Source organism: Rattus norvegicus, chromosome 6 (genome assembly GCF_021556685.1).
Source record: "Rattus norvegicus strain SHRSP/BbbUtx chromosome 6, alternate assembly SHRSP_T2T, whole genome shotgun sequence".
NCBI classification, from domain to species: domain Eukaryota; kingdom Metazoa; phylum Chordata; class Mammalia; order Rodentia; family Muridae; genus Rattus; species Rattus norvegicus.
Genome location: NC_141539.1, coordinates 99032671 through 99049565, shown reverse-complemented (window position 1 = coordinate 99049565; position 16895 = coordinate 99032671). Strand labels below are relative to the sequence as shown.

General features: G+C 45.7%; 1 protein-coding gene across 4 annotated transcripts in view; it reads right to left on the bottom strand.

The window, feature by feature from the left end:
- The window catches only part of Syt16 (synaptotagmin 16), a 250862-nt gene extending 244552 nt beyond the window's left edge, over nt 1-6310 (bottom strand). For 2 of the 4 annotated variants that reach the window (NM_001428632.1, NM_001428636.1), the window contains 1 exon segment: nt 6043-6310. Coding sequence is in view for 1 of the 4 variants with exons in the window: in NM_001428635.1 (NP_001415564.1) it covers nt 5715-5727 (13 nt within the window). In the remaining 3 variants the exon portion in view is untranslated. 4 annotated transcript variants of the gene reach the window in all.
- Nucleotides 6311-16895: the final 10585 nt, after the last annotated feature.

Genomic DNA, 16895 nt, shown 5'->3' with positions numbered 1-16895 from the left:
ACACCAGGGGAGTTTTCAGGAAGGGTTTGGATAAAAACCATCTTATAAATCTTAACCTTCACAATGAGTCAAACTACAAAGTATGACTTGCTGCATTCCTAAAATTAGAATCCAAAGACTATCACACTTCTGACAATATGAAAATCTATGCTGCTAAAAACTGGAAATTGATCGATTTAAAAAAGAAATCCATTCTAGAGGGATGGCATCCACCCACCACTGTAAACCCCCTAACACGAGATGTGCAGCATCCTTCATAGGCAGGGACCCGAGCACAACTTCACAGTGTGCTTCAGATACTGCCCTCAACCGCTAAAACAGAGTTTTTCAACCTTCCGCTAAAACAGAGCTTCTCAACCCGTGGGGTCACAACCCCTTTAGGAGGAAAAATAACCCATTCATGGGAGTCACAGAGGACCATTGGAAAACAAACTTATTTATATTACAACTCATAACAGAATCAAAATTACAGTTAGGAAGTAGCAACACAATTTTATGGCTAGGGGTCACCACAACATGAGAAGCTGTATTAAAAGGTCACGGACCTAGGAAGGTTGAGAACCACTGCCCTAGAAAGATCTATCACTGTCTGGTTTATTGTACAGATAGCTGTGGCTAAGTGGAATCTCAGGCACGTGTTTATCAATACATGGTGCTAAATAACAAGGACTAAGTGACACTGTAATGACCTAAGCATAAATGTCATGCAAACCTGTTACGCTCAGGAAGAAGCCTAGTCCTCCTAGAGGAGCTGGCCCATTGCTGTCAGGAAACATGTAGGACGAGTTCCATATTCAGAGAGTCAAGTCAGTCATGAAAACGTGACAGTGTGCATACCAATTGCAAATGCCAAGCAGAAATTAAAACAAGCAGGATCGAACTCAAACAGCGTGAAAAACTGCTTTGCCAATTAACTCCCAGGATGCTTTGCGACTACAACATCAGCTAGAGTAGTCAGCTCAGAATATTGTCTCCAAGCCTTCTTTATGTTTTCTTCTAAAATCTCATCTTGGTTTAAAAAGCAGAAGAAGTAGGAGCTTGAAAAAACAAGGCAAGAACCGGCGACCTCTCAGACCTTTCCTTCACACTGGTGATAACTGCCCAGCCGTAGTCACACTGACACCTGAACACACATATCTCACAGCATCGAACTTCCCAGACCTCTTGCTGCCAGTGCATGATACTGATCACACGTTAAGGCTGCCATCTTACTGAGTGTTACTTAGGTGTGAGAAGCCCAGTACAGAAAGGAAGTGTGTACACAGCTCACGGATGCCTCACAACACCTAATGTAACCATGTCTGGACTTGCTTTCTAAACGCCTGTAGTAATTAGGAGTGTGGCAATAGCTGTAACAAGAGAACTTGTTAAAGCTGAGACACTCGGCTACATGGGGTTCATTAGCTCTCAGTGCATATAGCGTTTTCCATAAGAAAGATTATGGCAATTAGGAGTCCATAATTTTGAACCTTTCAAAAATTAAACTCTAAGACACTAGTTTAGAATAGCTAGGATACAAATCAACAGCCCCAAAATTGCAAGAAGAAATTGCTAGTCTTACCAAGTGACATCCTGCTAATTTGCCCTTTCTTGCACCTATGACACGCATACTTATAAACATACATATATATTTGTGTTTCCTCAACACATGTGAGATTTAGTTGCAAATATGTCCCCTCTTCCAAGTACTTCACCTCTCCCTAACAAGAAATGCATTCCACTTTTAAATGTAATAAAAATATAAAATTCGTGAAATTCGACATTGGTGCTATTTACCTCCCATGTTAACATAATCCATCTTCACATCTCTCCAGCGATCACAACACTACTACAGCATCGCTGCTCCTGATCTAGGCTTTAACCTCAAATCCTCCATTGCCCCAGCTGTCTCCTTAGCATAGATAAAGCTTCCACTGGCTCCCCGGACATTAACATTTACAGTGTTAGGGTTTATCTGGCCGCTCCTGGTGATTAGCATCAGGCCGTCCATCTTTCCGTAAGTGGCATCCTGCCCTTCCCCAGAGCCTCATGTCAGGACAGCAGGTCATTGCAATTCTCTATTTAAGATAATGGATCCCAGGTCCGTCTACTGTAAAACTACCATTTACCCGCTTTTACTGTTAACAAGAAATCCAAGAGGAAATTCCTCTAAGGATTTAAGTATTCCGTTTGCCTTAGGGTTTCTATCGTTGTGATGAAACACAGTGACCAAAAAGCACGTTGGCAAGAAAAGGACTTATTTTGCTTATGCTTCAATAACACTGTTTATTATCAAAGGAAGTCAGGGCAGAAACTCACACAGCGCTGGAACCTGGAGGCAGGAGCCAATGCAGAGGCCACAGAGAGATGCTATTTCTAGCTTGCTCTCCATGGCTTGCTCAGAATTCTTTCTTATAGAACCCAGGACCAACTCGGGGTGTCCTATAGGGGTCTGGCCCTCCCCCATCAATTGATAATTAAGAAAACACCCTACAGCCAGATCTCAGGGCAGCATTTTCTCGATTGGGGTTGCCCCCTCAGATGATTCTAGTTCAACAAGTCAAGTTAACCTAAGACTAAAATCACACTGCTCCTCGTCAACCTTTTACACGCTGGTTCAGGAGCCACAGGCGACTCTTGCTTGAATTGATTATTGCTGTGGCGTTCATTAGAACGCAATGTTTTCTGCAGAAGACACCACCACCAATGAATATTCCAAGTTTCTAGGTCGGTTTTAATTTCCTAAAACTCTTTGCCTGTAGAGTTGCCATCACTTGTAAATGTCTCAATAATTACCGTGACTGGAGATAGCTTTACCCAATAATAAATTTATTTTCACTCAGGCAACTTTCTTTTAAAGTCTACCACATTCTACTAGAACATGTCTAGCACCCATCTGGCAGTGAAGCTCCGACTTTACCAGCTAGAGCCCTGCATTTACCTCCTCCTACCCAGGCTCGCTCACCTCCCTCCACACTGAGAGGAGAAGACATTGCTGATGGAGTTGAAAAGACGAGAATAAAAGTAGCTGCCAATTGCTGAGAGAAAGGGAGGGAGGAATGGCTGCTGGTAGCGAGTGCCTGTGGATTAGCTGCAGTCAGCTTCTGGATGGACCAGGCAAAAATGACCCATGATCATCCATGTAATAGACCAGAAAGAACCCAAGCAATCCAGGGGGATTCCTCGAGATACAACATACTTATGTGCAACATCTCCAGAGAGCCAGCAGCTCAAAGACTGCCCAAGACTTCCGGGGCATAATTCAGTTAGCCATTTCCAACAATTCAAAACACGCCTGCTGTCCTGGCGGATTTACTCTTTTTTATTTCTTTTTTTTTAAATAATATTTTATTTGCTCTTTGTCAATTTCGTACTTTTATACAATGTGTTTTGAGTGCTTTCTTTTCTAAAGATTTATTTTTTTTAATTATGTGTGTTTGTGTGTGTCTATGAGTGGGTATTTTCAGAGACCCTCAGAGACCAGACTGGTGTTGGATATCCCAGGGCCAGAGTTACAGATGACTGTGAGACACTCAACATGTATACTGGAAGCTCATCTTGGATCCTTGAGAAGAGCAGAATACACTCTTAACTGAAGTGCAATCTCACTTCAATTCAATGTATGCTTAAAGGCGGATTATAGACACCCCCCATGTGCGCACATGAGCGCGCACCCTCAAAAAACCATGCAACAGTGACTCAAAAATGAAGACCCTTGATTAAAAGTATTAATAATGCAACAAATGCCACATGGGAAATACAGACAGGAAACACCCATTATATCAAACACGGCTCAAAATACCTGAGTCACACCACTTACAACGCAAACCTAGGTGCTTACCCATTTCATAATAACTTACTGGAAACCAATTGAGGCTTCAGCTTCTCTAGAAACTGCCCTTCAATCCATGACTTTGTGTCTGGACACAGGGCAGTCTCTCTGGGTCACATTGTTTTGTATGTGAAGACTGTTCTCCAGACAAATACATTAAAAAAAAAAAATCTCTATGTCCTACATATACTCATAGTCACAGAGAAGGTCCTTCTGGATCCCTTTTGAGAATGACTAGAGCGCAACAGTCTGCACTTTGCCTGGCTGTAAAGCTGGGTTTTCTCTCAAGGAGACACATAAGGAGGCGTGAAATGCGGAACAAAAGCAATCAGCAAACACCAAGGCAGACTGTGCCCAGGCTTGATGAACCCCAGTGAGGCCATCTACTCACTGCGACATTCCCACCTGCCTCTCACCTGTCATCTCCTTACCTGAGAGCTGAAGATAGACATTCTGTATCCCTGGAACTCGTTAATTACCAGTTACACAAATAGGCCAAGTGTAATTATTTCCTAGTTAATAAAAATCTAAATTTATCACTTCTTCCCCTAGACCCATTCTCCCCAAGTGAGTACACTTTTGTACATATAAGCAGATTTGAGAACAAAATGGGGTGTCTCTATTAGCTAATTTCTGGCCGATCCCTGAACTACATTGTTGAAAGCAGGGAGGGTCCATTGGTGTCTCCACACCAATAAAATGATGGCGAATACGAGATGAGACAGCAGCTCCACACGTCCATTCCTCTTGAGTGCCCACCACTTATGGACCCTTACAGGGTATGGCAGCCTTGCCACGAGCACGCTCACACATATGTACATACATACTTTTTTGAGACAGGGTTTGTAACTCGACATCCCCCTGCCTCAGCTGCTCAAGTCTTGGGGTTATTGACTTGTGCCCTCACATCCAAAAGCCAGGCCACAGTAAGGTTGGGAACAGGGCCACAATCCCACCATTGAGGAGCTTGGGAGGTAGAAAATGTCATAACTTTTAACTCAAAAAAGTGCACATCCTCTGTACTGTATGCAAGTTTTGTTCTTGGGGGGATAATGATTCATTTCAAAGAAGATTAATGAAAGTTTGACCCTCACCATCCATCCATCTTTGTCCCCTCTTATCTCTCAAATTTGCCTCATAACTGGCATCTGTAGTCACATGGTACATTCAGCGAATGAAGTCCCTACTGTGTGCCATGACTATTGCTGAGGCCTTTAGATGCTAAGTCTAAGACAAGTGTGACTTGATTTTCTACTCTGCACTTCTTTTGAGGTTCCACTAACAGGTCAAGTTACAACTACATGTAATGTTTTCTTAGCAGTGATCCTGATTTCCAAAGTCAGCACCAAAGACTGACTCCAAGATGCCGACAGCAGGCCAGCCCGGAGGGAGCCTTCCAACTCTTCCAGTCTTCGGTCTCAACCTTCCCTCTCTGCACGCCCCTTTCAGTCACTATCCATGGCAGCCAGTCAAGGTCGGTGGCTTCTGGGCCCCAAAACAGAGCCCAGTGGGATCACCCACCAGGAGGAGGGCGTGCCAATCGGATCCAGAGCTCCAAGTGAACCTTGAACTCACAGCGCCCCAAAACCGAGCTCTGTAAAAACTGGCTGTGGGCCTGGAGGCAGTCCCTGAAGGGCTGTGAGGCCCAGACCCGGTGCCTCCAAGCATCAAGTGTCCCCTCCAGTCAGATGTTCTTGCATCCCTCCTGAGGGGTCCTCGGACCTCCCGCCCTCTCCAGTCCTGTCAGCTATAGCAGGTGATGAGCATGGTGACAAGGGCCGGCTCCGGAGATGGGGTACCCGGTCGCTGCCCCCGCGAGCTGGGCACAAAGGCAGGCGCGCGCGGGAGGAGAACTTGCCACCCCGGATGACTTGCCCCCGCCCCCGGGGAACCCCGCACTTACTGTCAGTCGCCATGGTCGCATCGGGGGTTTGCAGGGCAGCCGCCAGCGGCTGGGGTACCCACGCCGCGCCCGGCCGCGCGCGTTCTCCGCAGGCCCCGCGCGCTCGAGGGCCGCGACGCGCACAGACGCTCCCGCCGCGCGCCCCCGCCGCGCCGCCCCGCGCCCCGTGGTGGCTGCCAGCTGGGTCGCCCCCGCCGGCATCCCCACACCCAAACCAAACCTGGTCAGCCCGCTGCCACCGAACCTGCCCTGCCCAGCCCGCAGCAGCATCCTTTTCTAAGACAAAGCACAGTTAGCAATCTGGCCCGCTCCTCTCCAGGTCTCTCACCAGCTCTATTCGCCCGCTGAACAAATACTTGGTCTGTCCTTGCTTTTTCATTTCATCCAGGCCTGGTGCTTCTTTCCAGCAATGTCGACCCTGAGCCTCAGCTGAAAGGAGAAAAGTAGGGAGCAGGGGGAGGAGAGAGAAGCAAGGATCACACAGGTGCCTCCAGTGTGTGAGGACAGAGACTCTCGCCAGGCGCTCCTCTCATTCTCTTGTTTTGTCTCCAAGGTGAAAAAAGAGCCCTGTGAGTATAGGCTATCAGATCTCTATTAAGTAAGTTAATGGAGGACTCTAACTGGAAACCTGCGTGAATTAATGAGTGAGTGAATAAATGGCCAATTAACTAATTAGATGTGAACAGGATGGGCGACTAACGGGTGGATAATTGAGAGCCAGACCACAGGCTGCTCAGATGACTTGTATTAAAGGACCAGCTCGAAGAGAAAGTCAATCAGCATTGCCTCAAGGGCCATCATGGTTAAAAGGACTTTCAGATGAGTCCACCTGTGGGCGTTTGTTCACAGTACATCTTGTTGAAGGCTAGAAACCAATTACTGAAAGATCCTTGCTATATTTAGGGACCAGTAGCAAATGAGAAACCACCATCACATGGGGAAACATCAAGTGGCTCAAACTCAAAGCCTAAGCACAGGAAGCCATTGTGTTTGTTTGTTTTTCGTTGTTTGTTTTTGCAGGCGCGGTGCCTTTGGTTCGTTTAAGGCTGTTCATTCCACCCAAACAGTAAGGTTTCCAGTGGGCATCATCCCAGGCATGGTGGACACCAACAGGATTCAGGTGTAAGGCAGAGTGGGAATCCGCTGCCATTTGACCAGGTGGGCAAAGGAACGTTCCAGAGAACAACAAAGGAGTCCTCTCTGGCCAGTCCACAGGACGTAGGTGAGGGAGTCACACCGAGAGAGTGAACCACATCCATATTCTGCTGGCTGGGGCTCTCATTTTAATCTGTGTATAGCACATGAGATTCTCAAGCACATTTAAAGAAGCCCAGACACCAGGTTCGTGTTTTAGTTGTAACAACCGTCTATGGTAGGTCCCCCAAACAAAGGAACAAAACAATACCCGGAAACAGGCTGACTGGGGAAAAGGAAATGACCACTAAAAATGCTTCAAGAGGACTGGAGAGATGGCTCAGTGGTTAGGAGCAGTGATTGCTCTTCCAGAGGTCCTGAGTTCAATTCCCAGCAACCACATGGTGGCTCACAGCCATCTGTAATGTGATCTGATGCCCTCTTCTGGTGTGTCTGAGGAGGACAGGTGTACTCACGTACATAAAATAAAGAAATAAATCTTTTTTTTTTAAATGCTTCAAGAACTGTGGACCTACCTGAAGCTCAAAACCTTCAAGTTAAGCTATTTGACCAGTTAAGATCCAGAAAGAACGTTTGTGAAGCTCTTTCCTCATTAATCAAGGTGTCTTTCTAAATTGTCAGAGGGGTAGTGATGACCCAAAGCCTGAGTTTCACCTGTGTGCAGTAGAGTCCAAAGTCAGCTAGAAAGGGCTGAGAAATTAGTGGACTTCAAAGATGGGAGGCCCCACGTGTGACAGTCTCTCAAAAGGCTTGGCAATGAAGGAAGAGAGTGTCAGGAGGGCAGAGTTGATATGAGGTTTATTGCCCAGAGAAACTGATTGTTCTACAAGATAGATAATCCACACATCCAAATGTGTTCAAGAAAAAAAATTTCTGTATAATCAAATTTAGCTTCTGACCCAAGGAGCCATTCTACCTGTTGTGAGGAAGCTTGATTTCATGCAGTCAGGTCCATGACTCCAGGTTTGTCTGGGGTAATTCCTTCCCCACTGAGAGGTTACAAGCAAGTTTGGAGGTAAACGCTGGGTATCATGGCGGGGTATTGAAAGGCATCAGTACCATCTGTCCTCAGCATGGTATGACTCGTCTGGCTATAGTAGGATTGACCACACAGCCACAGGCCGTGTGCAACTAAAGATAGATATGAATGCGGTAAAAGACAAAATGATAAACTGACTTAAAAATGTGTGTGTGTGTGTGTGTGTGTGTGTGTGTGTGTGTGTGTGTATGTGATACTTTTAATCTTTTAATCTTGACTTTATAGTTCTTGAGCATGAACTCTGTAGATAATAGCATCACAGTGTCAAAATGTTAGACACTCCTGGTACATTATGAAGATTGTCGTCATGGATGGCCACCAGTTATCAGTTCATGCATGTGACAGCCACTGCTTCCTGCCCTGTCACCCACCTCCAAAGTCCTGAGGAGTCTATTTCTCTTTGACTTTTCCTTTGCCCTTGAAGGGAAACATGTGCCTATGCCATTCTCAACAGACAGGAAAGACCACAGAGCGCCAAGGTTATTCTCACAGACCAGACAACTATTCTTTTTTTTTTTAATGTTTTTATTACATTTCTTTATTAGTGTGGGAACATGCCACAGCACACATGTAGAAAGAAGTCAGAGGACAACGTGTGGACAGTCAGCTCTCTCTTTAACCATGTTGGGCCCAGGGGTCAAACTCCGATTGTCATGCTTCAGTAAAGGCATCTTTACCTGCTCAGTCATTTCCTGTCCTGTAACAGGTTTCTAATTCCTCTACTACATGCTGAAGAGACCTCTGCAGAGTGGGCCAACAAACATGTCACGTGACATGCGATGAGCCTGTCACAGCCTGCTTGGGTGTTTCACCACTTCTTGTTTGTGGAAACAGAGGTTCTCTCTAAGCAAGTATAGGATGACGTAGGCTACATGCTACCATACAGCAATAGCTTAAACAGTAAGAACACCATACGTCACAGAACAAGAAAGTCAGAGGTAATGAATGATCCTGCAGTTGACTTAGCAATGTCAGTGAGGACTCAGAGTTTCAGTATCTTCCCCTCTGCCAGCTTCAGTCATGGTTTTGTTTTCATGGTCGCAGTGAGGCTGTGGGGCACAAAGCCTCAATCCCGGGACAGCATTCTAACATTAGCAGGCCGGATGAGGGTTCCTGTCTCATGCCCCACCCCCACCCTCCACCCCACCCCCAAGGTCTTGTTGATATGTAGCCCTGGCTGCCCTGGAACTCACTATGTAGACCAGGCTGGCCTCGAACTCATAGAGATCCACTGCCTCTGCCTTGCAGTGCTGGGACTAAAGGAGTGCGGCTCCATGCCTGGCTCCTCCTCTTTCTGTCAGAGGTGAAAATGAATCTGGGCCTGACGAAGGCTGGAAAAGTGTCTGTTATTTTCAGCTTCTGTTGCAGATGGTGGGTTCTGCCAGCAAGGAGGAAATAGGTGTGGGGGCCGTTGTTCTCTCATGGGCCCTCACTCAGCTCACTTGGTCTTCAGGATTGTGGTGGTTTGAATAGGCTTGGCCCAGGGAGTGGCACTACTAGGAGGTGTGGCCTTGTTGGAGGAAGTGTGTCACTGTGGGGGTGGGCAATAGGACCCTCCTCCTAACCACCAGTCTTATCCTAGCAGCCTTCAGAAGAACATGCAGAACTCTCAGCTCCTCCTGAACCATACCTGTCTGGATGCTGCCATTCTTCCACCTTGATGATAACGGACTGAACCTCTGAACCTGTAAGCGAGCCCTAATTAAATGCTGTCCTTATAAGACTTGCCTTGGTCATGGTGTCTGTTCACAGCTATGCACACCCTACATAAGACAATGATGAAGGCCATCATTCAAGGGACCAGAAAGTCCCTCTCTTAAGAGACTGGAAAGCAGATCCTTTAATATCCCACGTTCTTGCAAATCTGTGTCTTTTAGTTTGACCTCAGCTTCTGAAATGAAAAGCCAAGACTTGGATTCTTTTGTCTCCTTACAGAACTCAAGACTGGGGGCTTGAGAGATGGCTCAGCTATTAAGAGCACTTGTTGATCTTCCAGAGGACCCAAGTTCAGTTCCCAATACCCACATGGTGACTACAACCATCTGTTCTAGGGGATCTGGTACATTTTGATGCACACGCAAATATACAAGAAAAAAGTCATATTTAGATAAAATAAATATTTTTTTAAAACCATAACACTATAAATTTCAATGTCTAGTAGAGGTGGGAGACTGCTGGTGAGTGAAATCACACAAGAATGAAAACCATAGTCGTGCTGAGCTTGGATTCTTGTGTGCTCACAAAGGGAGGAGGAGTAATTTAGGGGGTGACAGGAGGGGGAAAATCCAAATTACAGAAAGGCGGGAAAGGGTGTGGATGAAGAGTGCTGGCATGGTGGGCATCCAAGAACTCTTACAGGGTGGGGGGGGATATAATTAAAGGAAAGGGCAAAACATGGCCCCCAAGGACACGTCCTCTATGACCTACTTCCTACAGTGAGGCCCCAACATCCCACTTCTCCAAGCCTCCAAATGCCATCAGTTATGAATCCAGGAAGTGATAAATGCGCTCATTAAGTCGGAGCCCTCATGCCATAATCACCTCTAGAAATGCCCTTACAGATATATTCAGAAGCGCTTGGGCACATGAGCACGCACACGCACACCAGGCCCCTCAGGTAATTCTTAATCCAATCATTCTGAAATTACAAACCAGGGATGAGCACACAGGTAAGATAGAGAACCCAAGATACCGACTGTAAATTGTCCGTGTGGGTTCGAGGAGACAGAGTGAACAGGATAGACGGAGGGAATCTCTAGCCAGTAGCGAGGGCTCTCCCAGAACCAGAACCAAGGAGCAGACATGTCAGAGCGGCTGCTTAGAAGTCAGCAATAGAGACACACAGCCCCTCAGTCTCACTGTCCTGAAATAGCCAACCACAGAACTCAGGGAGTCGGAGTGGTGAGAGCGGCCATGGTGGAAATGAGCAGGGGCAGAGAGAGACCTCAAGGTTGGTAAAGAGGAGGACAGACTGCAGGGAAGGGGATGGGGGAGAGAAGCTTAGGACAAGGTAGGGTAGGAGCAAGCGTTTGCATTTATAATCTCCTTACTGCCTGGCGTGGTGCACACACTCTGGCTGCATAGGCAAGAGGCTCTCTGTAAGTGTCAGGCCAGCCTGGTCTACATTTCGAGTTCTAAGCCAGCAAGACCTACACAGTGAGAGACGGCCTATAAATAAATATTCCTGCTAAGGGAATTTGATTAAGGTGGGATTCTGAGTTGGGGTTCAGATGTCACCACACACATTGCTTCTGTTCAACTCAACCAAGCAAGACAGGTTTTCTGTCACATGGAATCCCCGGCTCTTGATCTACATCCACTTCCTGCTGGCACTGTCACTGCTCTGGCTATGAATAAGAAATGAGACCAGGGAAGGATGGAGGGCTGTGGTCACGTTGGAGTGAATGTGTTACAGCTTATGATGCTGAAATGGCCATCACCTGTCTGTTACAGTCTACGAAAATAGTTATTTTAAATATGATTTTTGTGTGGTACCTGTTAGCTACTAGCATTTTATCTAGCACAGGAAGAGAACAAAGTTTGGTTATTTCTTTTGTAAGACTTTACTTTTGGGAGCGGGTAAGACGGCTCAGTAGGTTAAGAGTACTGGCTGCACTACCCAAAGACTATACATGGACTGACCCTGGACTCTGACCTCATAGGTAGCAATGAATATCCTAGTAAGAGCACCAGTGGAAGGGAAGCCCTGGGTCCTGCCAAGACTGAACCCCCAGTGAACGGGATTGTTGGGGGGAGGGCAGTAATGGGGGGAGGATGGGGAGGGGAACACCCATAGAGAAGGAGAGGGAAGGGGTTAGGGGGATGTTGGCGTGGAAACCGGGAAGGGAATAACAATCGAAATGTAAATAAGAAATACTCAAGTTAATAAAGATGGAAAAGGAAAGAAAAAAAAAAAAAGAGTACTGGCTGCTCCTCTAAAGGACCAGGGTTCAATTCCCATACCCACAAGGCAGCTCACAATCATCTGCAGCTCCAGTTCCAGAGGATCCTGTGCCCTTTTCTGGTCTCCATAGGTGTTGCATACATGTGATACATGGACATACTCTCAGGCTAAAAACCCACACCTGTAAAATTTTTAAAAGTTAAAGAATGTACTTTTAGCTTTTGTGTTTTCCTCTCTTTGCAATGGTGTCTAAGTCACCAAACTCAAATATTTCAAAACATCCAACTATGACAGATTGTGTTTTAAAAACATACAGATTTTTGGGGTTGGGGATTTAGCTCAGTGGTAGAGCGCTTGCCTGGGCCCTAGCGAAGAAGCGCAAGGCCCTGGGTTCGGTCCCCAGCTCCGAAAAAAAAGAACAACAAAAAAACAAAAAACCATACAGATTTTTAAAAATACAGCCATTAAGTAATAATACCAGTAAGTCCTGGTTTAACCCTTGCAAGTCATATTGGGAATGGATGGGAGCTAATTGGGGTTGAATTCTCATCTAGGTGAAAGGGCCTGGTACAATTTCCTAAAACTGGGAAACCCCGGGGTCATGGCTGTCTGTCCCCTGATCTAGAATGTCTCTTAGCTGCCAAACCTGTATAGGAAAAGCATGTTTTAAGGGATCTATATGCATGATTATAGGTGAGGCAAGGAGAGGTAGTCTGTGGTAAAGGAATGTGGCAGAAATAAGTCAGAATGGTGGTCCTGCTGTTCACAATTCTGTATATTCTGTATGTACAAATTCTGCCACTTGCTTTCTATGTCTCTCTTAGATAGATAGATAGATAGATAGATAGATAGATAGATAGATAGATAGATAAGATAGATAAGATAGAGATAGATAGATATAGTTAGGTAGATGTGTAGATATGTAGATCTGTCTGAAACAGGGTTTCTCTGTGTAGCCCTGCTGTCCTGGAACTCACAGAGATCTGCCTGCCTCTGCCTCCCAAGAGCTGGAATTTAAATAAGGCCTGTGCCACCGCCACCTGGCACATCCTATGTCTTAATTAAGAAAAGCCTCTGTCTTTGAAACCACTTTCTAGCAATCACTCAAGAAATAGTCCAAAAACAAATGATCAACTCATAAATACATAGTAAAGGGCTGGGGTTTGTCCATATCCCTGCACACAGAATGTTTAGCTAGCTGCACACGACCCTGGGTTTGAGCCAGCACTCAGAACAAACCTTCACAGTTCTGGAGATAACTCAGTGTCCTCACTGAGGCTCACCTGGAGGTGGACGGGCAGGCGGTCACTAGGCATCCTTAGAAGAAACATGCACACAGAAGCCAAGAACTGCATTCTAATGATTCTGTTTTTCCAAAGGCAGCTCCAGGACAGCTTCCCCCAAGTATACACCTCTGACCACCTGGTCCAGAGTCACCTCAGAAGCTTCTTACACCTGAGGATTCCTAGATCCCAAACATCTCAAACATAGTGGCCGGGAAGTCAAAGTAAAGCTCTATGATCTGCTTACTAAACACACCCCTTCCTGTTTCTATTAGATCTTGAAGTCAGGGACCCTCTAACCCAGGCAACACTAGCTGGTCACAGGGACCAAAAGACTTGGAATTCTGTAGCTAGTAGTTTCTGCTTTGGTCTTCTCTACAGTGAAGAACACTAAATTCCGAGGCTTCAGGAACCTGGAAACAAATTCTGTGTTAACCTCAATAAGTGGCTCTTAGGTCTAATTTTAAAAATCCAGTTACAAAACAGTCCAGGGCCAAAGGCTGGGTGGCTAGCTCAAAAGTCAGAGCACTTGACCCTCTAGCAAAAGGACGGGGATTAGGATGCAGAGCCAATGGAAATTCTGAGTAGACGTGAGGATGACAGCCAGTCCCCTATGGCAGAGACAGGAGATCCCCAAAGGCTAAGGAGACCAGCCTAGAGACCCTGCCTCAAGAAATAAGGTAGAACAGTGTTTGAGGAAGCCTCATGATCTCAACTGTGGGCTTCCACATGAACACACATGCACATACCTCTACCAATATACATGTGAACAAACATGTACACCATACACACGTACATGAAAAAGAAAGCGGGGAGGTCCACTTTGTGTTTTCGTTCTCCAGGAACACAGAGAACTGCTCAGTTTTACAATTAAGTCCTCATATTTGGGCAGAAGATATGGCGGTCTAGCATGCACAAGACCCTAGGAAATGAGAAAGGGCCTCATCTAAAAGTTGTCTTAAGTCTGCCTCCATCCACTGGGCTGCTCTAATGGAAAACAACATGGATCTCCCACAGATCTGAACATTCAGTAAGTGGAGGATGAGCTTAAGAGGCTGTCTCCTTATGGTGGAAAGGATGAGGCTCTCTGGGCCTCTTCTGAAGGGCACTGCTCCCTTCCTCATAACCACTCTGCAGAGGTCCCCACCTCTGAACAGCCTTGCTGCATGTGGAGGTAGATATAGTTGTTTTCTTTTCTTCAGGTGAGATAACACCAATTCTCTGTCAAAGAACTGTCTATTTTAGCAAAAATAGTAAGATACAACTTAAAAGCTGTGTCATGTTTAAGGAATAATGCACAAATAAGAGGCATGCACCTTTTCCTTTTGTTTGCCCCTGCTTTGCCCAAGAGAGCTAAATAACCGTAACAGGAAGCATAAGTTATAAAACACCAATTTGCAATATTAACATATTTCAAGAAATATGTTAGAAGAAAATGTGTGCTGTGAATTCAGCCCTTATTTTGTTCTTAGCGCTGGCCTCTACACCATTAAATTCCTCCCTCCACCTCCGGCCCTCAGGCCGTGCCTCTCACTGGCTGGTTCTTCCTCTACTTCATTCTAGGTTCACCTTGTTCCCCGGCGGCTGGGCACTTCCCACTCAGTCCTCCAACAATTAGACCACGCCCTCCTAACTGCAAAATTCAAGGGGCGAAGCTTCTCTGCTGTTTCCCTACAGATGGCGCTGTTCACTGCTCCCTCTCGAGAACTGCATTGCTTCAGCTCTTAACATTCTTTCTTTTCCTAAACTTCCATCCAAACGTCACATCAACAGGTATCCTCCAATCTCTGTAGTGAGCCTTAAATTAAAAGTCCAGCCTGCCCACTAGCTGCCTTTGAGCTCCTCTTCTGGTCTCAAAATGAAACCAAACTTTGGGCAACATTCTCTGTGATTTTGCCTTATGTAGTTTGAGAGGCAGGCTGATCTGGGCCTTCTCCTGAGGCCCTAGTACATGGGAAAGGAACTTCATTGTCTAAACCCAGGTACACACTTGGCAAAGCCAATAATGGTCTGAGGCCAGGGCCTTCGGAAAGCAAAGGGTTAAGATTATGGGAACTTGGTTTTTCTCTTCCTTGAAGAGCTGTGCTTTTTAGCCCTGAGGCTAGTAAGCACTTGTTCTGTGACACATTTGAGATACCCTGTGTTTCCTTCGCATAACACAGAATAGCTTGCTGTTAACTTTTTTCCATTCTATGATAGCTTTCTGACTCTGTCCTATCCCCGTCGTCACCTCCCGCCACACCCTGCAAACAGTATACAAGGTGCTGAATTGAACTCGCTTGGCATTAGACATAGCTTATGTAAGATCCCTTGACCACAGCATCCCAATATTCTTCTCTCCCCCTCCCCTCTCCCTCCCTCCCACTGGTCCCTCTCCTCTCAGGAACCTGACACTGAAGAATGGCCTGCTGGCCCAGGTCACGGGGTGCAGTCAGAATTGCAGATTCCAGTCCGGCCTCCGCTCCCCAGCAGCACGGTCCCAGGCATGTTAGATAATGCCTGGTGCCTTTCTCCCTCTTCTGATAAACTGCTACCTACCATGGCGTCCAGGACTAGCAGTGTGACAGGTCAGATTAAATAAACAAATAAGACATGTATTGTTTTAGTTAAGTATGAGTGTCTAACCTGTGTACCATGTGCATGAAGTACCCACGGAGGCCAGAAGGGGGCACTGCATACCCAGGGCTATGGTGTGGGTGATAAACAGAGAGCCTGAGCCCTCCACAAGAACAGTAAGTGCTCTTAACCTCTGAGGGAGCTCTCCAGCCCTGGATGTTAAAGGTCCCTATTTCTATAAAATTCCCAAAGAATTGATAAAGAATAATTTAAAGGGAAAGAAGTTTAAAAATAACCAAAGGCTTTCTTGAACCTCTGGGAATAAAGTCCTTCAAAAATAACTGTTAATGGTGTCCCGAGTTCAACAGAAAGTGGGAGAGTTTCCCAAGAAAAAGAAAACACCCACTGGGAGAACAACGGGCAGTAAGCAAGCACAGCAGAGCCCAAGAAGAGTTGATCTGAGAACTGCTGAGACCCAGTCAGGGGGAGAGTGTGTGTGGGGGGGGGTGCACAGAGACAGAGACACACAGACAGACAGACTTATTTAGAGGTGCCAAAACAATACTATTTCTGGTGTACAGTAAACACGGACATCAAGTCTGTGTAATGGGAAGCATCAAATAAGGCCCAGCATTCAGGTCAAAACAAATTGAGCTCCCATTAGAAATCCCGGAGACCACCACCAGGCATGAGAACTACATACACACCATCATGGCTGACCTTAAATTTTCAGATATTGCAATGATCCGACATGGGATGTAAAATAGTTGAATCTGTTAATGAAATATAGAAAAATGATCAAAGAACATCATTAAAAATATCTTGTTATTAAGTTCTCAAAAAGGAAATAAAAACAAAAATTTAAATGTAAATTAAAATTTTATTTTATATTAAACATTATATTTTGTATTAAAATATAAGAATTCATAAAATATAAATTAAAAACTAAGTGGATAGAACTTTGACCCTGCTAGAACCAGCCCCTCCCTCTGGTGCCACAAGTTCTGGGCTCAACAAGGTCTTACAGGAAGCCCACACCTGCCCTGTCTCATTTCCTGTGGTTGCCCAGACTGCACAATTGGCAGGAATCCTCTGCTCACTTTATTAATGTTAATATCAGGACAATAAGAATAAACCCACCAAAGAATAGAACAAAATGAAATTCTGTGATACAGCCCCAAGGAGACAGTCTACACTCCATTTTCCTCTCCAAAGCAATTAAATCCTAATTACCCAGACCCGGA